We start from the raw sequence: 26,534 nt of genomic DNA, 5'->3' as shown, positions 1-26,534 counted from the left end.
AAAACAGGAGCACTCGTGTGGCAGTGGCCAATCAAAACGCAGGCTTTGGTTGGGGGCAACCACGCGTTAATCATGCATTATGCGCCCCGAAGAGAAAGTAGCAGCGGCAGCGTTCAGCAGGCTGGCTCGGAGTTAGGTCACTGAGCTTGAGCATCGCAAACTAAAGTATCTGAAATACTTTTACTTTACAGCTTCAACACTCAGAAAGCATTGTGCACACCATGGAGAAGAAAAACACTATTAACTTTGGTGCCGGGCCGGCAAAGCTTCCACCCTCCGTAAGTACTTCACTTGTTTTCATTATAATTAGCGTCTGTCGTTAATTCCCGGAACTTTGCTTTTCTCCGGAGCTCCAGTCAGCTGCATGTGTGCCAGTTTCTTGTTCGCAAATTCGAACAAGAAGCTGGCGAGTAGGAAGACTTCGGTCTCAGTTTGTTCTCTCTCTTTGGTACCGCTTATTACACACCGCGTTCGACTGGGTCACGCGGACCTCCAGAAATGTTGTCGTTGTTTACTTTGACCCAGTAGCTTTGCTGGCGAGCTCTGATTTGACAGTAGCGCGAGCGGAGCTGGTAACAAGCTCGGTTTTTCAAGTTGCGTGCCAGGTGGTGCTTTTGAGTATTGATGATGTTGCATCAGCCACTCATTCTTATTGCTTTAGGAGCTCGTTCAACACTGATGTACGCAAGATTTGAAGACCTGCCCGTGGGCTGCCTGTGCACTTTTGCCTGAGACTGTTTGGACTGTAAAACTGATTTTCTGGACTAGAAGAAGATTCGGTGGCGCTTTAATTCGCGCGTCGGCCTCGCACCTCGCTGTGACGTAATCGTAAACAAAGCGCCGAATAAACCGCAGAGAAAGTGGAGATTTCGCCATTGCAGATCACAGGCAGATCACAGGCAGATCACAGGCAGATGAGTGCGGATAAGAGTAATGGCACTTTCTATCCAATGTCAGTTATTTGTATTTCTGCAGTGAAAACCAGCACATGTGGACACCAGAAGTATGTTTAAAATTCGTAGTAGTGTTATAAAACCTACTGTCATAGGACATTGAAGGACTCATGTCTTACATTTTTATCTGGTCTCATTAATGACCGTGTGCTCGTCAATGTCTTAAAAACAAAGATTCTTTTAAATGACCATTTCCAACCTCTCCTTATCCCTTAAAATGTTTAAGATTTATAACACGACTTAAAGCTTCAGTGTGAATATTGTAGGCTGAATGGGTGGATATTTAAATGAATTAGTTTTTCTTTCTTTTTTTTTTTTTTACATCAAAAGTAATAGTAATTAAGGGTGACATACAAGAGTGGAGGGAGGTGCACACAGGTGGATTATATCCTTAGCAGGAGATGCCACCTAAAGGAGACTGGAGATTGTAAAGTGGTACCAAGGGAAAGTGTAGCAAGGGAGCATAGGGTGGTTGTCTGTAGAATGAGATTAGAAACAAAGAAGAGGAAGAGAGTGAAGACAGAGCCAAAGATTAAATGGTGGAAGCTGAAGGAGGAGGATGGTTGCAGGCAGTTCAGGGAAAAATTGCAACAGGCCCTTGGGGGCAGTGAGGAGCTACCTGAGGACTGGGAAACTACAGCTAAGGTGGTGAGAGAAACTGGCAAGGATGTGTTGGGTGTTTCGTCTGGTCAGAGGAAAGAAGACAAGGAAAGTTGGTGGTGGAATGAGGAAGTCCAGGAGAGTATTCAGAAGAAGAAGGCAGCTAAGAAAAAGTGGGATAACCAGAGAGATGAAGGAAGTAGGCAGGAGTACTGTGAGGCTAGTCACATAGCGAAAAGAATGGTGGCAAAGGCAAAGGCTCAGGCCTATGATGAGCTGTATGAGAGGCTGGACAGTAAAGAAGGAGTAAAGGACTTGTATCGCTTGGCTAAACAGAGAGATAGAGCTGGAAAGGATGTACAGCAGGTTAGGCTGATAAAGGATAGAGAGGGAAATGTACTAGTAAGTGAACAGAGAGTGTTGAGTAGATGGAAGGAGTACTTTGAAGAAGTAATGAATGAGGAAAACGAGAGAGAGAGGAGGACAACGGGGGGAGAGATAGTGGATCAGGAATTGCAGAGAATTAGTATGGTGGAAGTGAGGGCAGCTTTAACACTAGAAGTCCCAGAGATTTCAACCTACCCCCTGAAGTGGGGGTCAAAAGACCCTTAGTCCAAACTGAAGACTCTGATTGCTCCAATTAGCATCCTTTCATTTGTAAATGTGGCCATTACCTGAGGAATCTGCAGGGGGACCCACAGCCTGCCTACACACAAACACCTCTCATCCCCCTCTGCCCAAATTCTACAGACAGGCCTGAGTGAGCTTGTTTCAAGAAACATACAGGAATTGGCAGCAAGATTATTCACAGGAAAAAAAATCTCACAACATCAATAGACACACTGCAGTTTACATATATGCATTTCTTACTTTATATACTTGAATTCTATTTACTTCATATCTTAGTCCTTAGTCAAAAACATGAAAAAATATTTCTCATTCTCATTCCTTTCTTTTTATTTTCTTTTGGTCGTCCAATACGTTTTTTTTATTACTCAACATAATTTATGCTCACATATTCTTTCCCCGTTCTTTTCTTTTTCTTTACAAAAAAATACAAGGTTTTGTCTATTCATTCTTTTAATTTTTTAATTTGACCTTTTTCTTCACCTGCTTTTTCTTCTCCTGTTCTTCCCTTCCATTTCCTTCTTTCTTTTCTCTACATTGTTACGTGTATGTATATATGAATATTATTTGAAAACTGTTTGATCATGCTGGCTAGCAAAATACAGAAACATAGGGGGTAGGTTGAATAGTGTGTTACCTGCAAGCCTATGCATGCCAAAAGAGGACTGATAGTGCTCTAATGGTTAGGTAGAAGGAGGGGGCATGTCCTGAGCATGGTGGCATGGTGGTGCACATTTTGAACAAATTAAAGTTGATTTAAATTAAAGTTCATCTTTTTTTTTCAATTGGTTTGGCTCATTTCTTGAAACCGAGGTGACATTCTCAAAACACCATGTGAAACACAGCTCAAGAGACTTTTTTTGGGCATTTTGAGGGAACTGACAATTTGTATAAAACACACATTTTGGTTTGAAGCATACATAAAGTGTATGGGGGGAGATGTGACCTTTCGCTGCTGATCTGTGATGTTGTGCTGCATTATACAGGTAATTTTGCCAAATGTACATATAGTTTGCAAAACATACAATCTGTTTCAAGAAATATGCAAAAGTTTTTTAAAAAGATGTGGAAGAAGTGGGTTCAAAATGACAGTTTAGAAAAAGAAAACAAATTAATTGTGTTGATCCACCTCAACCTCTTGCAAAAGGGTGTAAACAAAAGAATGTAAGTTGCTCCTGAGTGTCTGTCCACCCCCCAGCTGCATTGTTGTGCAGGGGACATGCATAAGGTTGCTAACACCTTAGCAAATTTGCATGCAGCCTTTTGTGCTGTGGGGGATAAATAGGTGACTGCTTCACCTATTTTGTTCACAAGAAACAAAATGCAGAGAAGGTTCACCACTCAACAGGCATTGGAACGGATCCTGAGTAGCACCAACCCTTGTGACTCAGATGGAGAAGACATAGTCCTTCAACTGTATTCGGACTCTGAGCTGTCTTCAGGTTAGATTTCTCAAATTACCTATTTCCATTTTCTGACTATCTTTTTTATTTAGAACCAAAACAAAATGTTTACTTTTTAATTATTTATCTTGCAGATGAGGAGACTCCTCCTCTACCAAAAAAGAGAGCTCGGGTGGCGAGTGAGCCGACAGAGACCGCAAAAGATGGTACAGTGTGGTGTGAAAAACAAGTGGGGAAACGTCTCCATTTCACCCCAATAGAACCGTACCCTACAGATGGAGAGCCAAGAGCTAGTGTCCGGAGTCGCCTTCAGAGCTTCCTCTGTTTTATCACTCTTGACATGCTTTGTAGCATTCAAGAATGGACGACACAACATGCATGTCACACGGAGCAGGTGGATTGGTTCATGGATCTCCCAGAACTAATGGCATTTATTTCAGTCATTATCTTGAGGGGGGTGACCAAGGTTCCATCACTACGTGACAGCTGGTCAGCAAACCTTGCAAACCCAAGGATCATTGCAACTACGGCCCGAAACCGCTTCCAAGACATCATGCAACACCTACGCTTTGATGACATGTTCACACGCAGTGAGTGAACGGAGACCGATAAGTTTGCTGCAATCTCTGATGTGTGGAGATCATTTGTCATCAACTGCATCGCATCCTACAACCCTGGTCGACACATCACTATTGATGAACAGCTTTTCCCGTCAAAGACTCGCTGCTGTTTTCTGCAATACAGTGCAACAAAACCAGACAAGTTTGGTATTAAGTTTTGGGTGGCTTGCGACTTAAACAAAGTGAGTGTATGCACCCAAACGGAAGAAGGTCGTCTACATTCTCAGCAGCATGCACAGTGTGGTTGAGACTGAGGATTCCACCAAAAGGAAGCCAAACACGGTCACACAATACAACAACACAAAGTGCGGGGTGGATGTAATGGACCAAATGCGGGAGTACAGCGTGCGTACAGGAACACGGAGATGGCCAGTCGCCGTGTTCTACAACATGATTGACATGGCAGCACTAAATGCACATGTGCTTTATCAGGCATGCACTGGGGTGCAGGAGAGACGGGTGGACTTCCTGGTTGAGCTTGCAAAAAAGTTGGGTGACTCTCATGTGAGTGAGAAGAAGACACGCAAGGAGAAACTGCTTCGGCAACAACCTTCCACACCCATCCCTGGCAAAAGGGCGAAGTGTCAGGTCAACCATCGATGCACGAACAATTGTGCAACTGTGAGATGTGTCGACTGCTACAAATACACGTGTGGCAAATGTACCAGGGACATACCCTGGCAGTGCCGACAGACTGCTGAGTGAGTGCTGAAATGCTAGGCACACAAAGAATTGCCACTCACACACGCACGCAGCCCCCCACTGCAGACTATTGTAAATATGTGTGGAATTGTTTTATTCCTTGTATTTTTTGTATTATTTTTATAACAAAAATAAAAAGCATGGAAACAAATAAGAGTTGTTCTCAATTTTTCACGCTGAAATTTCAGTCCTCTTGACACAAATGCTTCTGGTCAGTACTCACAGCTGTACCTTGCTGTAAAATTTCTAATTCTCTATTTAAAATTAAAAAAAAAAAAATAAATTAATTGTTTGCTTTTTTGCTCAAATTAAACTAAACTAAATACAAAATGTATAATCTTTATATTATCAAATACAATAAACTGAATAGAACTAACTAGAAACTAAATAGCTAAACTCAATGGCAAACAACAACCTCCTGTGGTGCGTTGAGAGTGTTGGTAGAGAAGTAGAGAGAAGGTCAGAAGGAGCTACATTGTGTGTTTGTGGATCTAGAGAAGGCATATGATAAGGTGCCAAGACAAGAACTGTGTTACTGTATGAGGAAGTCGGGTGTAGCTGAAAAGTATGTTAGGGTGGTGCAGGACATGTATGAGGATAGTGAGACAGTGGTGAGGTGTGCAGTTGGAGTGACAATTCTGGACTGGAGTTGGATGTCGTTAGGTGACACTGTCCACAACGTAACCAGGTAACGCTTTAAGTGCAGTGTGGCAGGTGGATTGAAAGGTCAACTCTCACAGACTTTGGCAACCTTTTTCAAAGCAGTATGAATGCTTGGGCCTTTGCAGTTTGGAGGGAACATGTCTGAAAATCCTATTTGCTGTGATACCACTATATATGTGTTTTAATGACTTACTCTTGTAAATTGTATCAAGGGGCATTTTATCGTCACTCAGGTATAACTTGTATACCTTGGAATGAAATGTGGTTCTTCAGCTTCCCATTACCCAGGATACTTATATACACTATATTGCCAAAAATTTTCATTTACCCACCCAAATCATTGAATTCAGGTGTTCCAGTCACTTCCATGTCAACAGGTGTATAAAATCAAGCACCTAGGCTTGCTAGAGTGCTTCTACAAACAGTGAAAGAATGGGTCGCTCTCAGTGAATTCCAGTGTGGTTCTGTGATAGGATGCCACCTGTGCAACAAGTCCAGTTGTGAAATTTCCTCACTACTAAATATTCCACAGTAAACTGTCGGTGGTATTATAACAAAGTGGAAGTGATTGGGAACGACAGCAACTCGGCCGAACGAAGTGGTAGGCCACGTAAAATGACAGAGCAGGGTCAGCGGATGCTGAGGTCAACAACTTCCTGCAGAGTCAGTCGCTACAGACCCTCCAGACTTCATGTAGCCTTCAGATTAGCTCAAGAACAGCGTAAAGAGCTTCCTGGAATGGGTTTCCATGGCTGAGCAGCTGCATCCAAGCCTTACATCACCAAGCGCAATGCAAAGCGTTGAATGCAGTGGTATAAAGCACCGGTACTGGACTCTAGAGCAGTGGAGACGTGTTCTCTGGAGTGATGAATCACGCTTCTCTATCTGGCAATCTGATGGATGAGTCTTCCTTCTCATCCAACATCGGGGTCTGACCTCACAAATGTGCTTCTGGAAGAATGGTCAAAAATTCCCAGAAACACACTCCTAACCCTTGTGGAAAGCTTTCCCCGAGGAGTTGAAGCTGTTATAGCTGATAAGGGTGTGTTGACATCATATTAAACCCCATGGATTAAGAATGAGATGTCACTAAAGTTCAAATGCATGTGAAGGCAGACAAACGAATACTTTTGGCTGTGTGTGTGTGTTTGTGTATACTTTTGTTAATTCCTTGGTCACATTTTATTATACACTCTGATCATTTTATTAGGTACACTACTTGTACTGAGTAGATTCCTTTGAGACTTTGGTCAATGTTGACATGATTGTATCATGCAATTCCTGCAGATTTTTCAGATGCACTTTCATGCTGTGAATCCCCTGTTCTACTGCATCCCAAATGTGTTCTACTGGATTCAGATCTAGGGACTGAAGACCTCTGATGAACACTAAAATCATTGCCCTGTTCCTGAAACCAATTTGAGACAAGTTATACTGTGACAGTGTGCATTTTCATGATGTAAGTAGCCATTAGATGATGGTAAATTGTGACGATGAATTCAAGAGCAAGTCAAGATTCGTTTGTATTAACAGGCCCAAAGTGTGCCAAGAAAACATTCCCCACACCTTCACACCACCTTCATCAGCCTGGACTGTTGACACAAGGCAGGTCCATGGGTTCATGCTGTCTGTGGGCCTCAGCAGAAATCAAGGTTCATCAAACCAGTCCAGTTTTGTTGCCCATTGCAGCCTCAGCTTTCAGTTCCTTCCTGAGAGAAGCGGAACCCGACGTGATCTTCTCCTGTTGTAGCCCGTCGCCTCAACTCGTCTAACTCCTGGTGTTTCTTGTCCAACCAAAAGTGTACGTCTACATAATGCATTGGTATACACAAAGTATTTGTATTTGGATACAGTTAGCATGATGCTACTTGTTTTTCCCAGTATGGATATTGAATCCTTGAGGAATAGTTAATACCAGTACCTATCTGATTTCTTTTTCTTTTCCTGCTAAACTTTAAAATGAACCATTTTTTTAGTTGGTGGGCATCTAAAAGTAGACTGCATTAGACAGCTAAATTATTTAAGCACATTTTGACATTGTATGCATATTATTATTATTATTATTATTATTATTATTATTATTATTATTTTGTTTTTTAATTTTTTAATTTTTTTCACATTATTTGTTTCATTATAAGTTTCAGAACCTGGTCATTGTTTGGCAGATTGGCCAGGAGGTCATGGAATAGCATTTTAAGGTACTTGTTATCACAACATTGTTTACCAGAGATGCTTTCCAATTATTATGTAGTATGTACATATGTAGTACTATATGACTATTTTTCATTGAATCATTTAGGTGAAACATTTTTCTTAGATTTCTTTATTTTTGTCGAATATTGTTGCTGGTCATTTGTAAAATATTCATGGATGAAATTTTAATTATAGCCTTGGTCACATTAAGGCAAAAGACTGGATTTGTGTCTTTTCAGTCTGGTAATGTGAACATAGCCTTCTGTGCAGTGTGCTTTGTGCTTTTGATTGAAAGACACTCCTCTAGTTCAGGATTTCTGGCAGAGCTGTGTTTTTTTTGTTTTTTTTTTTGGTGCACCATTCATTTCTTTTCTCGGCAAGATTTTGAATCCCTGCTGAGAGAAGCACTTTTTGGTTGTTGTCATGCAACTTGGCTGGCGTCCTGAAAGGCTGAAGAGTTTCTTTGTAAACCCTAATTGGGCCACACTTTTTTGTATTGTTGTGAAGAATGCTATATGCCCAAAAGTATGTAGATGCCTGACTATTGGAGTTGGGGGCCCACTTTTTGCAGCTGTTTCTGCCTCCCTCTGTTTCGGAGGGCTTTTGAACGTGGCATGGTTGTTGGTGCCAGACGGGCTGGTCTGAGTATTTCAGAAACTGCTGATCTACTGGGATTTTCACACACAACCATCTCTAGTGTTTACAGAGAACGATCCGAAAAAGAGAAAATATCCAGTGAGCGGCAGTTGTGTGGACGAAAATGCCTTGTTGATGTGAGAGGTCAGAGGAGAGTGGGCATACTGGTTCGAGATGATAGAAAGGCAACAGTAACTCAACTAACCAAGCAAAATCTGAGGAATGTTTCAACACCTTGTTGAAATTATGAAATGAAGAATTAAGGCAGTTCTGAAGGCAAAAGGGGGTCCAACCTTTTACTATCAATGTACCTAATAAAATGGCCAGTGAGTGTATGTCAATTCAGTCAAACAAGCAACTTTCATCCCAAAGATGTTCTGTGTGGTTGAGCTCCTTCTCTGTGAAGGCCACTTGAGTTCTTCTGCACCGTTCTTGTTAAACGGTGTCTTTTTACACAGGGTCACTATTATGCTGGAACAGGAAAAGGCCTTCCCCATAGTGTCTTTCTATCTTGTAGCTTTAACCTTACAATTTATTGGAACTCAAGGGGCCAAACCCAAATTCTGAAACACACTCCTGATCATTATTCCTCCTCCACCAAACCTTACTGTTGGAACTGTGTATTCCTTTAGCTAACGTTCCCCTTTTAGCTAACGTTCTTCCATCAGACCCAAATTTGTCCATCACAACAGGATTGTGAAGTGAAGTTTGATTCATTTTATACACCTGTTAGCACTGGGTGTGGCTGAAACACCTGAACTCAACCCTTTAGGCAGTGGATACAGTAAACAATGTTCCTTTTTTCCCATCAGGTTTTACTCCAAGCACAGAATGAGCTGTTGGATTACAGTGGCATTGGAATTAGTGTTCTTGGTAAGAAGCCATTTTGACATGAAATTGCTTGGCTAATAGGTAAGTACTGATATTAATGATTCTTTTTATTTCTAGAAATGAGCCACAGGTCAGCAGATTTCAGCAAGATTGTAAACACCACAGAAAATCTTCTCCGTGAACTTCTGTGAGTTTTTTTGAGTCGTATAATTGAGTACAGTTTACACCACTGATCACAAAATAATTGTGCTAACATCTGTTTGTTTTTGTTCTTGTTCTTTTACAGAAACATACCTGAAAACTACAAGGTATTGTTTCTTCAAGGCGGTGGAACAGGGCAGTTCAGCGCTGTTCCTCTGAATCTGATTGGTCTGAAGGAGGACAGATGTGCGGATTATGTCGTGACTGGAGCTTGGTCTGCAAAGGCTGCCAAAGAGGCAGAGAAGTATGGCAAAGTGAATGTGGTTCATGCAAAACTGGACAAATACACCAGTAAGTCACAAAGAAGCGTTCAGCTTATCTTCTTGAACACTAGAGGGTGCTGTTGTTAATGAGCTTTTGAATTCACCCTGCATCAAAGGAGCATTTTCCATCAGGTACATTATTATGGAAACCGTCTTTGCACATGCAGCACTAGGGCAGATTAGGTTAGGGTGTGTTGAGTGAAGATTAGAGAGAACTCAGCCCTTTGTATGACAGTCAGCTGATTAGGTAATGTAGAGCTTGATGACATCTAGAACTATTCAGTATGTTTGATAACTTTAAAAGGTCTTTTTCTAAAAGAGGCTCTTAGTAGTAAATATTCTGCATTGCTATGAAAACTGTACCAACACAAGCACATGTTACTTGGCAGTCCGAGTTTGGCTGCTTTTTGTCTTTCTCTTGTAATGATAAAGCAGAAATTAATTAAATAGCTTCTATGTGGTCAGTTACATTATTTGATGAAATTTGGTATTAGCTATTACAGATTAACAGTACAGTCTTCAGTTGTCTCAGATGCAGAGACCTAAAGCTACTCTTCACATGGAAAGCTGTTCCATCTGTTATAGATGCACCCAGACTGGCCACTTCTTTAAGTACACCTCCTTGTTCATTTTATCAGCTCCATTTACCATATAGGTGCATTTTGTAGTTCTGCAATTACAGACTGTAGTCCATCTGTATTTCTGCATAATATGTTGGCCCCCCCCAAAGAAAACAGGTCAAGACTTTTTGACCTCAGAAATAAGAATGAACACTTCTCCTCCTTTCAGATATCCCAGATAAAAGCAGTTGGTCACTGAATCCTTCAGCATCCTATGTTTACTACTGCTGCAATGAAACAGTCCATGGTGTCGAGTTTAACTTTATTCCGGATACCAAGGAAGCAGTTCTTGTCAGCGACATGTCGTCAAATTTCCTGTCCCGCCCAGTGGATGTTTCAAAGGTTGGCATTTACATTCCAAAACTTCAGTATAATTCTCTCATTTTATTGTTCTCTTGTTTGCAACACTGTTTCCAGAAAAAGTTGGGACTCTGCAAAATGGAAATAAAAACGGAATGCAGTGATATGCAAATCACATTTCGTTTAAAATGGTGCAAAGACAACATATGCTAAAGTGAAAAGTTTGTTTTTTGAAAAAGATATGCTTTTTTTATATTGGGGCAAAGAATTTGGGAATTTTATGTATTGAGTATAATAACATTAAAAGATTCAGAGAATCCGAGGGGCATTAGTGAACATGGCACCAGTGGCTTTTATGTCTATGCAGGCACCATTAAAGCTGAGCGTAATATGCAGATTTTGGAGCAACGTATGCTGCTATCCAGATGACATCTTTTTCAGGGAAGGCCTTGAGTATTTCAGCAAGGCAATGCCAAACCACATTCTCCACATGTCATGGCTCCATAATAAAACAGTTTGAGTGCTAAACTGTCTTGCCTGCAGTCCAGATCTGTCACCGATTAAAAACATTTGGCACATTATGAAACAAAAGATACAACAAAGGAGACCCAGAACTGTTGAGAAGCTGAAATCCTGTATCAAACAAGAGCAGGAAAACATTTCTCTTTTCATAACTGCAGCAATTGTTCTCCTCGGTACCCAAACACTTAGTGTTGTTAAAAAAAAAAAAAAAAAGAAAAACAGGTGATAATCACAGTAGTAAACATGCCTCTGTCCCAACTTTTTGTAAACGTGTTGCTGGCAACAAATTCACAGCAAGCAACTGTTTAAAAAAGTAAATAAATAATAATTCAGTTTCAACATTTTGATGCTGTCTTTGTACTGCTTTCAATTAAATATAGGTTTTAAATGATCTGCACATCTTTGTATACTTTTATGTATGTTTTGCACAGCATCCCAACTTTTTTGGAAACTGTTATAGATTATTAATTTGTTGTGACATTACTGTTGTAATGTTAATGTTCCACTGTTCATGTACTTTTTTTTTTTGATTGGTTTATTTGTCTGTCCTCCAAGTTTGGGCTCATATTTGCAGGCGCACAGAAGAACATAGGATGTGCTGGAGTCACTGTTGTCATCGTGAGGGAGGATCTGTTGGGTAAAGCCCTGAAGGAGTGCCCTATTGTACTGGATTACCAAGTGCAAGCTGGAAATAACTCCCTCTACAACACGCCCCCTTGCTTCAGGTAAATCTCAAACTGAGCATACACCACATGACCTTTTGCCCAGTTTACTACTTCCAATTTGACAAATCAAAAATGAATTCCCACCTCAGAGTTTGAGGTGTAGGTGAACGTGATCTTGAATGAAATATATGGATGATGAGAGCGATGTGCAACTAAGCTGGGGTGAAATGTGACGTTTTAAGTATAGCTATGTGTGTTATAGCCTCTCTCTGCTTAGTCGCCTAGTATTTGCACCTTCACAACCAAAAGAAATACTGTTATAAACAGATATAAATGGACAAGAAATTCTGTAAATGACATTAAATGCGACATGCTCTCCATTTTCACAATCAGGTAGAATTTTCTAAGTCAAAATAAATGTAAAACTGGTTGGACCCGTTTTTGTTCCTATCACTTGTACAAGTGAATAATAAAAAAATATTATTACATTGATGTATACTGAATGGCCACTTTATTACATACACCTCCCTATTTCCACAGTCATTGTCCATTTTATCAGCTGTACTTACCAAATAGGTAGCACTGCTATGTCTGATCAACATGCATCAGTGCAAAACACTAACACACCATCATGTCAGTGTCACGTCTTTGCTGAGAATGATCCACCACTCAAATAATACCTGATCTGTATGGGTATGCAGAAATATAGTTGGACTACAGTCTGTAATTGTAGAACTATAAAAGGGCATATGTATGATAAGTGGAGCTGATAAAAAGCGGTAATGAGTGTAGATACAAGGAGGTGTACGTAATGAAGTGGCTAATTCCTGTAAACCTTTTTAAAAACGAATTCACATCAGTGTTTGAATTTATTTCTTTGTTTTTTTCTGGGATTTGCACTCCCTTCCCAAATTTTGACCTTTATTTCACAAAATACTATGACTATTCCTGTTATGTCTTCTGTGTTACGCTGATCATGTTTGGTATTTGCTGTAAATGTCACCTCTGGAGACAGCAGTTGTTTTTTTTTTTTTTTTTTTTTTGGGTTGTTATTATATTCATGGACCCAGCTCTAGCTTTTGCAAATGGGTTGACTGTAGCTTAATGAAAACCTGAAGTTGGTAGTTCCACCTCATAAACATGAAATAAGGATGGGGCTCTTGATAACAGCTGTGCTGATATGGCTGTCTTTTCTTTTTTTTTTCTCCCTTCTTGTTTCTTCTGTGTTTTTTGGTTATTTTTAACAGCATCTACATCATGAAGCTGGTTCTGGAATGGATCAAGAATAATGGAGGCACAGAAGCCATGGAGAACCTGAGTCAGAAGAAGTCATCTTTGATTTATGATGTCATCAGCAGCTCCAATGGATTTTACTCGTTAGTAAATAACTTCATTTAAGTGCACCTTTTTTTGTCGCAAATGTTATTTTCCGTTTTATAGGATGAAGTAGGACGTCCAAAAGTTTCTCTGCATTCTTACCCTTTTAAATCATCATTCCCAAATCTTTATACTGTAGGGAAGCTACATGTACTTGTGTTTATATGTTCAAATATTTAGGGTTAGTATTTTAATTAACATCATTTCACACTACAAACTACATTTAAGGCAAATTAATATTGGCTCCACAGGTTGGTTTTTGGCCTTCATGTTTACTAATAATTGGTATTTGCATTCGCCTTAATAAAAATCCAGGAAGTGCAATATCATTACCCAATTCCTTGAAATGACATGTTACTTGTTGTGTACTTGGCTAATGGCCATTAGCTTCTTGTCACTGGCTCTAAAACTATGTTTGGCTGGTAGTGGAACATGTCTATCACTTTTTTATGCACACTTTTTATTTTTTATTTTCCCAAAATACTGTCCTCAGATGCCCTGTTGATGTGGATTGCCGTAGCCGCATGAACATTCCATTCCGCGTTGGAAAAAGGGAGGGAGATGAAGCCCTGGAGAAGCTGTTTCTGGATAAGGCTTCCAAACTTGGAATGATTTCGTTAAAAGGACACAGGTATTTATACATACTGCACTGAAATATTTTATTTTACATTTGACTTCAGATTCAATTCATGTTGATATGGAAAACTGGATTTTCCTTTCAAGAGTTTATTGTACTATTAAAACAGGTTTCAAAATATACGATTCATCCCCCGACCAGAGTCCACATATCATTCATTAGCTGCATCTTTTGACTATAATGTCACAAACCTGAATTTGACTGCCCATCGCTTTTGGGTAACTGGGCAGCTAAAGTGCTGGAGGCTGACTTTAGCTGCCCAGTCACACCAAAGTGATTTGAGTTATTCCTGCAGACAGTCAGTAGCAGAGTAATGGTAGTTTGAAGGTGATGAGGTTAAAAAAAAATCATAAAATAAATTCAATTTAAACGTTGTGCTATTCCTGGCTGTTAGGAAGCAAGTGTATCATTGCACCCTTCCAAAGATTGACCTATCTAAAGAGTGAGTGCAGTTTATTTATTTTCGGGTATGCTTTAAGACTTCAGAAATTTCATTTTGTTCGACTTTTCATCTCACACTGCTTTTTGAACGAATCAACATATATGGCAACCGCTACAGCTAAGGTGGTGATAGAAACTGGCAAGAATGTCTTGGGTGTTTCGTCTGGTCAGAGGAAAGAAGACAAGGAAAGTTGGTGGTGGAATGAGGAAGTGCAGGAGAGTATTCAGAAGAAGAAGGCAGCTAAGATGGGTCAACCATCCAGAGCAATGGACAGTGTGGAAAAGAGGTGAAGAAGAGGGTGCAGGCAGGATGGAGTGGGTTGAGACGGATGTCAGGGCTGATGTGTGACAGAAGGATAGCAGCAAGAGTGAACAGGAAGGTTTACAAGACAGTAGTGCTTCCTGCTATGATGTGTGGTTTGGAGACTGTGGCTCTGTCTAAAAGACAGGAGGCTGAGCTGGAGGTGGCAGAGATGAAGATGCTGAGATTTCGTTGGGAGTGACAAGGATGGACAAGATTAGAAATGAGCAGATCAGAGGGACAGTGAAGGTGGAGCAGTTTGGAGATAAAGCCAGAGAGGCCAGGTTGAGATGGTTTGGACATGTGTTGAGGAGGAATAGTGGATATATTGGTCAAAGAATGTTGGAGATGGAGCTGCCGGGCAGAAGGAGAAGAGGTAGACCTCAGAGAAGGTTTATGGATGTAGTGAAGGTGGACATGGAGATGGTTGGTGTGAAAGTAGAGGAGGCCATGGATGGGGCAAGATGGAGGCAGATGATCCACTGTGGCGACCCCTAAAGGGAGCAAAAACAAGAACTTCTTGCCAAAACAACAAGAAGAAGAACATATATGGCAACCAATCAGAAACAAAGTCACAATAAGTGCACAAAAATAGTCCTGGGACCATCTCTGAATACAGTGCATGTGTTTATTGCTTTCCAACATTGTCATTTAATCATTTGTATTAATTAATAAAGTCATCACAACCAGCAATAATGGCAAGTTTACTGTCTAAAACTGATCCTGGTGAAACTACAGTATTGTGAGTAAAAGTACTGAAACATTGCCCAGACAAACATTAGTGTCTCTGTCCTTGATGTATTCATTTTGTTGCATATTAATTCCTTTGAGTTTGTTCTAGGCACAGAGTGCATGACTTTGCACAACTGATGCTTATTGTGCAAACTCATAAACTCCATAGCAGGCTTGCTGGACGTTTTTTGGATGCCCTAAGCGAGGCTGGTCCTGATCATGTCCTGTCTATTTCCACCACTGAAGTACATTTATGATCATAAGAGTTCACAATGTATCCGTATCTTTCTCACAGGCATTTTGTAACCAAATGCTCAGATATTTGACGATCCATAGTAGTGCAATGACTATGATGCAGTCAGGCTCCCACTGCGGTGGGTGGGTTGTTATGAGACCACAAAGCCAGACCTGATCCAGCAATGGTAGTAAAACACTATTATTATTATTTTATTAATTTTTTTTTAGGAATAGTGAGTTTAAAACTATTTTCTAAAGTGTGAAAACCAGCATATTTGAATGTTTTTCCTTGATTTTATTTTTACACTAGTGATGAGGAATGAAGGCTGAAATCTAAATAACTGAGATTTCCTGCTGCATTGCATTAAATCTTGCCTCTCATTAGTGTCATGTGAGATATAGAAGTGTGTGGACACGCTTAACGATCCAACAGCTCCACCTGATTATAGCTTTGCTGTGCTGCTTGTTAGCTGCTCATTTAACCATTTCCAAGTGAAGGTTTAGTGTTGTGTTTGTATAAAATGACCATGCTGAAGGTATATTATGTCTATGAACTATGAACCTTGTGAAAAGGAAACCAACTTTTAGCTGTGTGTGTGTGTGTGTGTGTGTGTGTGTGTGTGTGTGTGTGTGTGTGTGTGTGTGTGTGTGTGTGTGTGTGATTTAAGAGCTTTGGCAGGTTTGGTGGCCAGCTTTAGTTTCCCTAAAACCTCACGCATAGGAACGTTCTGAATTTGAGTAGTTTGCTGGTTATATTTATCTAGTCCACCAATCATGCGATCTATTCCTCATAGCGTTTTTGGAGACTGCACATGAAAGTGTCCACATATCTTTTTATCTTTTGCTATGGTCATTTATACCTTTCAACTTTACCATGGTCATTCTGTCTATTTTGCTTGGTCTTGCAGTTAGCCTAACAAAGTGGCAGTGGGTCATTTCTAAAGATGTATTCAGATTTTCTAAAGCGACATCTTTTGAGTCAGGTGTGTTAGATGGTGGCTTTCCAGGAAAAGCTTTGAAGATGGTCTGGTTTGAACATGTTCATTTGGATTTGTTATCGAGTATAATGGGGGATTAGATTAATATTTTCTGGCTTGCTATTGGTAACTTGGACCCAGAGTATTGATATCATGTACTTTTAAATGTGGTAAAGCACAATTTTTATAATACATTAACAAATTCAATAATAAAAAAAAGATGGTGTCCTAAAACTGCTTTTGACCATTATTTGTTGTTTATGTGCAGGAACAAAGCCTAAAAGAGGTGGGAAATTGGTTGTATAAAATGTATTATTTTGGTACATAAAGCTCACTCGGAGAGTGTTGGTGAACTTCAGGGTGAGACAAAACAAAGATGTGGAACATGGACATTTCAGTGGTGGTAATGTTAACTATTAACACAGCATGCTGAAACTTTGGAAGATGCCAGCTGTTATCCAAATCTCTATTTAATCAGCATCACTACGCACTCTCTACTCTCCATTGATCACTCTGTATGTGTAAACAAGCCCTACATGCCCCAGCATAACAATCTGACGCTATTGCTAATAATCACTGATAAACATCCAACTGGTGTGATCTTTTTTTGACAGATCTGTTGGTGGGATACGAGCTTCTCTGTACAACGCAGTAACTTTAGAAGACACTGAAGTTCTTGCTGCCTATATGAAGGAGTTCCTAAAGGAGCATCAGCCCAGTGAACTGAAGAACTAGACAAAGTCATGTTTACAAGTTGACTCAACCACTAATAACAGCTTTCATGTTTGCAGCTGCTAATGTTATTAGAAGTACATATACATATGTAATCTTCCTCAAACACTAAGGTTTTCCTGTGGGAGCTGATATTGTTTGACCATGTTGTCATTGAACAACACTACCATGTCAGACACGGTGTTCGGAATAAGTTGTCACTCACACACTGTCTTTAACCTGTGTCTAAGTTAGAAAACTAATATTTCTCTTTTTTTCCACTATTAATTATAATGTGCCTTAGCATATGTATATGAACGTGTATGTAAGTCTATATGTATCTGTCGTTTTACAAAGGCATTTGTACAGTATAGTTTCAGTAGATGTAAACACAGTACGAAGGTTTTAAAAAAATAGACATTAAAGTGGCTGATGAACCTCTTGCCAAGGTTTTGAGTTATTCCCTGCACAGCTTAGAGTGAGCCACCTGGTGGCATGAACATGCCTTGGAAGAGAACTGGTAATACAGTAGAATAGGATGCTCTGGAGCAGCCACCCGTGAAAATAAGGTCACCATGCCCAATGCCGTTTTAGCTGGAGAGGTAAAGCCCCTCAGCACCACACTTTAAAACTGTGTTCTCTGGAGTGACGGAGCTCCATCCAGTACATTTGGGATGAGCTGGAGTACCAGATCTAACCAAGACGTATGGCTGAATGCAAGTAAATCCTCACAGCACTAATCCAACCTCTATTGTAAAGCTTACCCAGAATAGAGACTGTTACTGCAGCAAAGGAGTGACCAACTCACTAATAATACCCGTGATTTCAGAAGAAAGGAGGTTTAGCAGGTCTACAAACTTTTGACATGTTGGGGCTGGTTTCTCAGACCCACATTAAATCTGATGTTGGACTAATTGGGATTTTATATTGTGGAACACCACCGATGTTCCATCTAATCAAAGACTATCCTTAATGCGTGTCTGTGAAAGTGGTCCATGATGTATTTGGTTCAGTAGCTAAGGGGGTGTGTACACTGGAAATGGAATTGATTTATTACCCTGATGTCTGGCTTTAGACTTGCTCTTCGTGGTGGAATCAATACATTGACAAAAACTTGTCTGTACTTGACAATTAGCACAAGAAATCATAACTATATTAGCTTTTTCTAGGTTTGGAAAATACTGAAAAATGCATCAATATCCAATTGTCCATTGTTTTCAAATGCGAAGCAGCTCATGTACTTGGGCTATCAACATCTTCATATTAATATTGTTAATATGCTGCTCCATTGCTTTTGACAGGGAATGCGAAGTTGTTATGAGGCAACACAGAAATATTGTGGGAAATAGGGCCTTACAGTAAAGTTCGAAGAAAAGAATTGTCAAGAAAAGTGGAACAAGATGAGCAGGATAAGAAACATCAGACCATGTGTGCACAAAAAGGAGAACTACACACTTCTAAAATTGGGGCAGCAGGCAAAACGTAATGAGCAAAACCCTAATAGGTTGATGGGAATAGGTTGTGGGGGTGGAGAGGAGAAAAAGAAGGTGCAAACGGAAAGAAATAGAAAGCAGAAAGAACAGTGAATGGCCAAGGAGATACGCTTCAATTCACAGAGGCATTGGAAGAACAGGATCTCTGATTGCAAGGATGACAAAAGCTCTAGAGGCTGTGGAGAAAGAATGAACAGAGTGAGACACTGGGTTCCTAAGGACAGCGTTCTTCCTAGCAGAACATATTCAAAATCTTGAAGAAGCTAATCTGCAGCTGAAAGAGCAGCTGTTGGAGTGAAACAGCTGGACAGAGCGAACTGGTCAGCAGCAAAAGAAAAGATCAGGTCAGTTCAGTTTGGTTGTATGATTTACAGGTGGGTTAACACAGCGTCAACCATACAGTGAAATGTGCTGGACAAATAAACAGGCCAGCTGAGCACTAAGAACATTAGTTATGTAGAAAATCAAATATAAGAAGGAAAGATAGATGGATGATTATATAAATAGAATATTATGATGTTTAAATATGTGAAAAAATGTATGTAAAACAGTGAAGGTGTATACAATAGCATTGCACACTGGGTATGTAGAATACAGCAGCAGTGAAGTTCAACAGACCTGGTTCAATAGCAGCAGTCATGACTGACGATGACAATTTGAAATTGCAAAATTTATTATTACCTTTTTCTCTGCTCTATTTATCTTCCCGTACCTCTCTACATCTTTGCATACTTTTCATAAGGAGTTTGCAAATTTAGATTAAACAAATCTATCCCCTAGGACTTTTTTTACTATTGTAAACAGTTTTAAAGCCATATTTGTACATTTTTAATGTATATGTACGTAAAATGTGTATTATAAAATGTGTAGAGTCAAAAATGAAAACTGCGAGTTTCCTTCACAACGAGGTTTCTCAACTGTTGCGTAATCGTTACGTGTTACGCCAAGGTAGATGTTAATTGGTCCGTGCGACTGCCAATCAGCCGAGCAGCCAATCATGTTCGACCATCTAACGACAAACAAACCCCGCTGTTCTCTGGTGTTTACATCCAGTCCAGAGAACTTTAATCACTCAACATGTCTGCCTCCATAGCGAGAGCGACTGTGAAGGCGGTCAGTAGACGAAAAATTTTGCCGACAAGAGCCGCTTTGACACTGGTGAGTGTTTCCTCAATGCCCTGAACGCACTCTGAGGTTTCAGTACCGTTTAACAGAAGTCCAGACTAAAGCAAACGGGCGTGAGGGTGAAGGTGCTAGCTAGCTGGCTAAGCTAAGCTGGGTTATCTAACGTTAGCACTGTCCGCTAAACTTTCTAGCTAGTTCTCAGAAAGGCTAACGGCTAATTAACGTTAGCTGCGTTTCAAAGTGTGAACAGAAAGGTGTCAAAGTCGTACGATTGTTGGATTAGTTGAAGTTGGCGGTGTGGTTTGACATTAGGCGCTAATAGTTGTCATATAAAATTAGTTTTGTTCCTTAAATTCAAGTAGCTAGCTAGCCTAACCCGAGCCAAATTAGTCTGGTTTAGTCTCATGTTATTTAGCGTTTACTTTGTTTCTTGTGAATTTCCTCACGTTGTTTTCATCAAAGGCAATTCTGATGTGAACACTTCAGCGTCTGTAAATGTTAAAATGTCCCTGTTACGAATAATGATGATAGTTTTGCCCATTTCCTGAACTCGTAAACGAGATAACAGACATGCCTTCTAAGCATAACGCGTATGAAAATGAATTAAATGCTATTTAACCATAAAATTCCGAGCCTTTTCTCTTCTGATGGGAGGGGTGCCTTTGAGAATGGCAGCAGGCCCATTTGTACACAAGGCGCTGGGTGATCTGTTGAGAGGGAAAACTGTGTAAACCATGTCATTGCTTTCTTAGATACCAATTCTCAACCTAGCTTGGAAGTGGAATTCCACCGATTTTTCTAATGTGATGACTGTAAACATAACATGTGAACCCTGAAAGACTCCTGTAGACCCATCGGTTGTTTTGAATAGCAAATAATATGGCCATATTTATGTTGTAGGAATTGCAGCTCCTAGTATCTATCACCAACATTGTAAATAAACCAAGGGTCTGTATGTTTAGTGATAAGTCATAACACAGCAATAATATGGAATTACTTGTGAAAAATCTCTATAACCGTGTCATTTGTGGCTTTTGTCCACAAGACTTTACATTAATGTTGTAATCAAGATTGTGTGCAGATGTCTAATATCTAAACTAATGGTGCTGTTGGGGGTTTTGAGCACATATTTTATTAAACATTTATGTGTTTAGACTTCAAGTTACTATATACATTTGAAAGTGAACATTCACCATCTTCTAAGTGAATCACTTCTGTATAATATATATTATATACATATATATGGAGTATAATAATCTCTGTTTGTTTCAGACACCTTCAGCTGTGAATAAAATCAAGGTACTTTTACAGGGTAAACCTGAATATGTAAGTAATCATAGAGTAATTATTAATGGTTGCCTCAGATCTTTTTTTTTTTTTGTTGTTGTTTGTTTATGAACTTTTTAATGTAACCTTTTTAGATTGGGCTTAAGGTTGGTGTTCGGACCAGAGGTTGCAATGGCCTCACCTACACCCTTGACTATACAAAACAAAAGGACAACTCCGATGAGGAAGTGTTACAAGATGGTGAGTGATGAGCTGATGTGCCCTATTAAACATACAAAATCCAAGGTTTCTCTTGAAAATGAGAAGTCTAACAATTTTGTTTTGTGGTAGGGATTGACATTTGAATATCTTTTTAAAATGAATAGTAATCAAATGTCAACAAGAAAATATTTAAAATTATAAATAATAAAAACACAGAAGGTTTAATGTTGGAAGTAACACATGCTGAATTATTCAGTTGATTTAATCAGATATCTTTGTGCTTGATTTATCTTTGGGTATTTGATTTAATGCACTAGCAGCTGACCCACAGGATGATAAGTGATGATTTCAAAGTGTGGTTCGATGAGTAGTGGAGTGTTGGTGTTCGAGTACTGAAATAACTATTTGAGTGTTCATTATGTTTCTTTTTTGGAAGTCGGAGAAAATGTATGTGAGCTCATTGCAAGTACATTAAAGTTTGCACTACGAAACACTAATTCCTGAATGTGAGCCCAAATACGTGACTGAGAAGGTTTGAATAGTGCATCTGGATCTGGTGTGACTTTCTACTAGCGACTAGTCACATAACAACTGACTAATGTCAGTAGCATCCTAAAAATGGTGAAAATGTACTTTTTCGGCCAATAAAACGTGTCGTATTGTGTACAGGCTATGAATACTGTTGTTTGTTATTATTGTTATGCTTTTAAAAATGATCATAAAAAGCTTTTATTCTATTTCTAATAAATTTGGTATAATCACAATCGTAAAAATAAGTTAAGCCCATGTTTATTTTTCATGAGAGGAGGCTAAAACATGTCTTTATCTGTCTCGTGCTGTCTCAGAATGTTCTGAAGCCATGGAGATATAGATATATCAGCGCTGATATAGAACATGGACTACTCATTAATAGACGCTAAAAGAAAATAAAGATCAAAGACAAATACATTGTGATGTTAAAGTTGTCCGTAGTGCATTTTTCGTTTATCTTCAGACCTTTAAATCATCGCGCTAACTTGACAGTTGCAAAAATGCAGTCTCTCTGCGTTTCACAAAGCTATAGGTAATTGGCTGAAGCCTGACGTGTACTTCAAACCTCTGGCAACACCTTCAAGAATCAAGAAGTCTGTGCCACATGTTGGATTGTGTTTGGTGGAGGTAGAAATAAATATAGTGAACTTGCACATATGGAAGTGCATCATTTTACTGTGTACAGATGCATATACTTCATTAAGTATATCTACCTTGTTTCTATACTCACTTTCCATATAGGAGCACTTTGTAGATCTACAGTGACAGACTGTAGTCCATCTGTTTCTTTGTGTACTTTATCTCCCATACACCCTGTTCTTCAATGGTCATGACTCTCATAGGACAACCAAAGCGCAGGCATTGTTTGGGTGGTGGATTATGTGGTCTGGATGTTTATCGCCTAATCTAGCCGTAGTACAAAGGCTGCCACATACTGCCGAGTAAGTCACTGCTAGAGAGAGTAAATAGACAATAGTAAATAAGATAGCACTGGGAGTTCGGACTGATGAAATCACCGTCATGTAAAGCTGCACGTAGCATAAAGATGTTTACCTAACCTGGAACTGAATGAATTGGATTACTAATTTTGCTTATGAAAACAATGAATAAATAACTGGAAATAGGTGCGCGCAGTATGTTGTTTCTGGTATTGTTATTATTATTGTGTTAAATTATACCACAGTACAACTTTTGTAAGTATGTCATGGGTATCATTGAATAGGGATGCATCTGTACCATTTGTTTCAGACTAGAAGGAATACATGGCTTTTTTTTTGGCGCTTTCATACTGGTACCCAATGCTGGGTTTAGTGTTAATATGTGCATTTAAAATGTGATTTGCCATGTTTTTGTTTTTTTTTTTTTGCTTTTTTTTATACCCATGAGGCTTTGTTGCCTCTCTGGTGCAAATGGAAACTGTCCTGTTTATACCGAATTAAGAAGCTGCATAAATTGCAAAAGAACATTGCATGCATTTTGCCTTATTTTTATTTATATTTATTATATCGTATTTTTATCTTATTTTATTAATGTATTTCTGCCAATTGTTAGATTTCTCCTCCTGTTTGTATTCCACAGAGTAGGATTTCTGTTAGCTAGATATCTTTAGCTCAAAGATAAGGACTGTGAGGAATGTCCCTCAGCTCTTATCCTATTCGACAGGCTTGACTCGGGTCCAAGTTATTTAGCTAAACTCAGAAATCCTGTGAAATACCCAAAGGCAAAGTTGTTCAGGGAATGTAGACTGTTTTCTAACAGCCTTACAGTACACAAAAATGCACTCGCAGTTCTGATGTAAGAAACTGTTACTATTTACACATATTTAAATGTGCTTTTTTCATTATTTGCTATTTGCTGAGCTTTCTGTTTACACAAAAAAAACAAACAAAAAAACCCCCCAAACAACAGGGTTTTCCAGTCAGGGATTTGATACATTTATCGCTTAATTTATCCCTTTATCAACCATCACATTTTATCTCCATATCATGCAGCTGTACTATAAACAATAAATATTTGCCATGTCTTTTTCAGGTGTGAGAGTTTTCATTGAGAAGAAGGCTCAGCTGACCTTGTTGGGCACAGAGATGGATTTTGTAGAGACGAAACTGTCCAGTGAGTTTGTGTTCAATAATCCTAACATCAAAGGAACGTGTGGCTGCGGGGAAAGCTTCAACATCTGAAACTCTTTGCATGCTGAGCTACACATGGAGCCCCCTTTCCTTTCCTGCCATGTATTGTCCTGCAGGACAAACCCAGCCCCATTCCCAGAACCAACATCAAGTACCACATTGTTGCCTAAATGGCAGTAAAAGACTGGAGAGATAGACTAAGTGGAAATAAAAAAAAAAAAAAAAACAGAGCTCAATGCAAGTCACCAAACTCCGTTGGGCTATGCTTGGTTTTGATGTTGAGGGACAGAAGATCATTTTCAGACGTTTTGGTTGCAGCACAGGAAGCTGAGGTCCAGTCGTGTGTAAAGAATAAATAATGTGCTCTGTGGGTCAGTATTTATTTTCTTGTCCATAACATGTGAAGCTATAGCTGTTGATATAATATCATTATTTAGTTTTAGGAAGATTCTGACATGCAGTGCTCAGTGTGTATCGTATGCTTCATTGAGGCCATCATAATAGAAATTGGGCTGTGGCAGTAATGAGAAAGAGACCGTACTTGGCCCCCTTTTACAACAGTTAAGACATTTACTCGAGCCACAATTCAATTTGGTGTTGAGCTAGGCACTTCTTCATTAGGTGTCCACAGGCTTTGTAGTGCTGCATTTACATATTGTTGTCCATCTGCTTATCGGCATAATTTGTAAACATTACAAATTATTGCAGGTATTATTTGGGTAGTGGGTTATTCTTAGCACTGCAGTGACACTAACATGGTAGTGATATGCTAATGTCCGTTACACTGCTAGGCCTGTTACATGAGATTTTAACTGACCAATACCTGCTGTATACATAGATGCATTTACCAGTTTGTCTTTTTTTGTGCATTGTATGCATCCTTTAAGTACAAGTGGTCAGACTGGCTGGCTGTCAATACTGTCAAACAACTCCCAACTTACAATAGAGCTTCATCTCAAACAAACAGTACTCACTGCTGCCCTCTGTAGGTGTTACAGCACTGGTCAGAAGTTCTTGTAAGATCCAGAGCACCCTTAAGTGATGTGTTTAGTTGATTTTCTAAGTGGAAATAAATTTCATTTTCTGCAGGGAACAAAGTTTCCAATGCATTTTAACTACAATTTATTTGCTGATTTTAATATAGGACATAAAATGAAACCCAAAATGTGGCCTGTGCAAAAGTTGTGGCACATTTTATATTTTGTCATATTTTTTTCCAGTAAAAAAAATGCCATACCTATATTTGTGTTCTGTGGAGGATGTGTTCACTTATTTTCACTTTCTTCTACAGGGCTGTTCAGACTTTTATTGAAGGTAGTTATTTAAGGAGTCACCTTACATCATTATAATATCAAATAAATGTGATTAGATAATGTAATAATTACCAGGCCTGTCTGTAATGAGTGGATTAGACAGCAGTGTACGTTCATTGTCCACTCTGCAAGCTCCATTGCTGCACAGTTTGTGGTAGTCATCCTCTAGTTGTTCATCGGTGGTTGCAGGTTGCTGTTAGCAGAATGTTTATGTTTGGTGGACTATTCTCAGTTGAGCTGTGACACACTTGTTTAAAAGCTCTAGTAGTACTGCTTTGTAGCATGTCGGTGTCACTGCAGTGCAGCGAATGATTGCTGCTCAGCGGTGGTTGTGTGGGTGTCCTGACAAATGGTGAATGGGGTAAAGGAGGGTTAAGATATTTAGAGAAAGAGATGGACTACACTCTGTAACTCTAGAACGGCAGTGTGCATATATATAGTAAATGGACCTCATAAAATACAGTACGATGTAGGTGTCCCTAATAAAGCAGCCAGAGTGTGTATTTTGTTTTCCAGTTAAAGCATTTCACAGTTGTCCTGGAAAATAACAAGCCAAACAATGCTTCATCCACATAAACCTGTTTTTAGAGGCAGGTAAGTGTCGTGCACTTCACTGCCTATAAAGAGTAATGTAAATCTGCTTAGGTTCTCATAGAGGTTAATAAAGTAATGATTTGAGTTGGATGTGTGCTGTTTCTGGAACTCGGCACAGGAAGAGCTTATTAAGAGCTTTTAAAGAGTCTATGTAAAATCCCATCTGTGGTTGTGAAAACTGAGGATGCTGTGTGTGTATATAGAAAGAATGTAAACTCTGTCTTTTAACGCACAATAAATGTACAGTCATATGCATAAATGCTGTGTCTCTTGCTTGATCCATATACATAATAATCTGCTGTTGCCCTGTTGTGTGACTTAAAGGAATACTTGGACCAAAAATGTGTGCTGTTGCTGTGGCAACAATGCTTCCATTTTAATCAACATTTCAGTCCATACCAGCTGCATAAGACACATCTGTCAAAAAGCAAGGCCTTGCATTCACTAGTAGGCCTGGATGAAGTGAGCAGAGGTCCCGTCAAATCACACATGCTTTCTATAGATCATAGATCATTTTCTACAACCCACAAAAAGTAGGGAGAGTGTCTGAAATGCTAATAGGAACAGAAAACAGTGATATAGTAAATTCTGTTTGACTTAAATTGAAAATGGTACAAAAATAATATTGGCATTTTATGTTTTAGTTCAT

The 26,534-nt window shown here is 39.4% G+C and overlaps 2 protein-coding genes across 3 annotated transcripts; both read left to right on the top strand.

Moving 5' to 3' along the window:
• Window positions 1-78: 78 nt before the first annotated feature.
• On the top strand, window positions 79-17,656 carry psat1 (phosphoserine aminotransferase 1). The gene is made up of 9 exons (XM_017686838.2): window positions 79-278; window positions 9,210-9,270; window positions 9,346-9,415; window positions 9,515-9,720; window positions 10,482-10,654; window positions 11,690-11,859; window positions 13,047-13,175; window positions 13,670-13,807; window positions 17,116-17,656. Exons 1-9 carry the CDS (start codon window positions 222-224, stop codon window positions 17,234-17,236), a joined length of 1,125 nt encoding a protein of 374 aa, XP_017542327.2. The 5' UTR covers window positions 79-221; the 3' UTR covers window positions 17,237-17,656.
• A 2,067-nt stretch (window positions 17,657-19,723) lies between these two features.
• Window positions 19,724-26,144, top strand: isca1 (iron-sulfur cluster assembly 1). 2 transcript variants are annotated; one of them, XM_037531648.1, is made up of 4 exons: window positions 19,724-19,863; window positions 21,103-21,129; window positions 21,252-21,357; window positions 23,881-26,144. In XM_037531648.1, exons 1-4 carry the CDS (start codon window positions 19,783-19,785, stop codon window positions 24,027-24,029), a joined length of 363 nt encoding a protein of 120 aa, XP_037387545.1. In that variant the 5' UTR covers window positions 19,724-19,782; the 3' UTR covers window positions 24,030-26,144. The 2 variants fall into 2 exon arrangements, with proteins under 2 accessions (XP_037387545.1, XP_017542339.1); XM_017686850.2 differs by having other exon boundaries at window positions 21,103-21,156.
• Window positions 26,145-26,534: the final 390 nt, after the last annotated feature.

Source organism: Pygocentrus nattereri, chromosome 20, assembly GCF_015220715.1.
Source record: "Pygocentrus nattereri isolate fPygNat1 chromosome 20, fPygNat1.pri, whole genome shotgun sequence".
In the NCBI taxonomy this organism is placed as follows: Eukaryota; Metazoa; Chordata; class Actinopteri; order Characiformes; family Serrasalmidae; genus Pygocentrus; species Pygocentrus nattereri.
Note: the sequence above shows the minus strand (reverse complement) of the source record. Positions and strands in the feature narration are given on the sequence as shown.

Excerpts from the sequence above, each read along its gene's own strand:
- psat1 (XM_017686838.2), top strand. The coding sequence starts at position 222 with ATGGAGAAGAAAAACACTATTAACTTTGGTGCCGGGCCGGCAAAGCTT. Across the intron at positions 9,416-9,514 it reads AATCTTCTCCGTGAACTTCT|AAACATACCTGAAAACTACA; the intron begins GTGAGTTTTTTT and ends GTTCTTTTACAG. Across the intron at positions 10,655-11,689 it reads GCCCAGTGGATGTTTCAAAG|TTTGGGCTCATATTTGCAGG; the intron begins GTTGGCATTTAC and ends CTGTCCTCCAAG.
- isca1 (XM_017686850.2), top strand. The coding sequence starts at position 19,783 with ATGTCTGCCTCCATAGCGAGAGCGACTGTGAAGGCGGTCAGTAGACGA. Across the intron at positions 19,864-21,102 it reads CAAGAGCCGCTTTGACACTG|ACACCTTCAGCTGTGAATAA; the intron begins GTGAGTGTTTCC and ends TGTTTGTTTCAG. Across the intron at positions 21,358-23,880 it reads TGAGGAAGTGTTACAAGATG|GTGTGAGAGTTTTCATTGAG; the intron begins GTGAGTGATGAG and ends TGTCTTTTTCAG.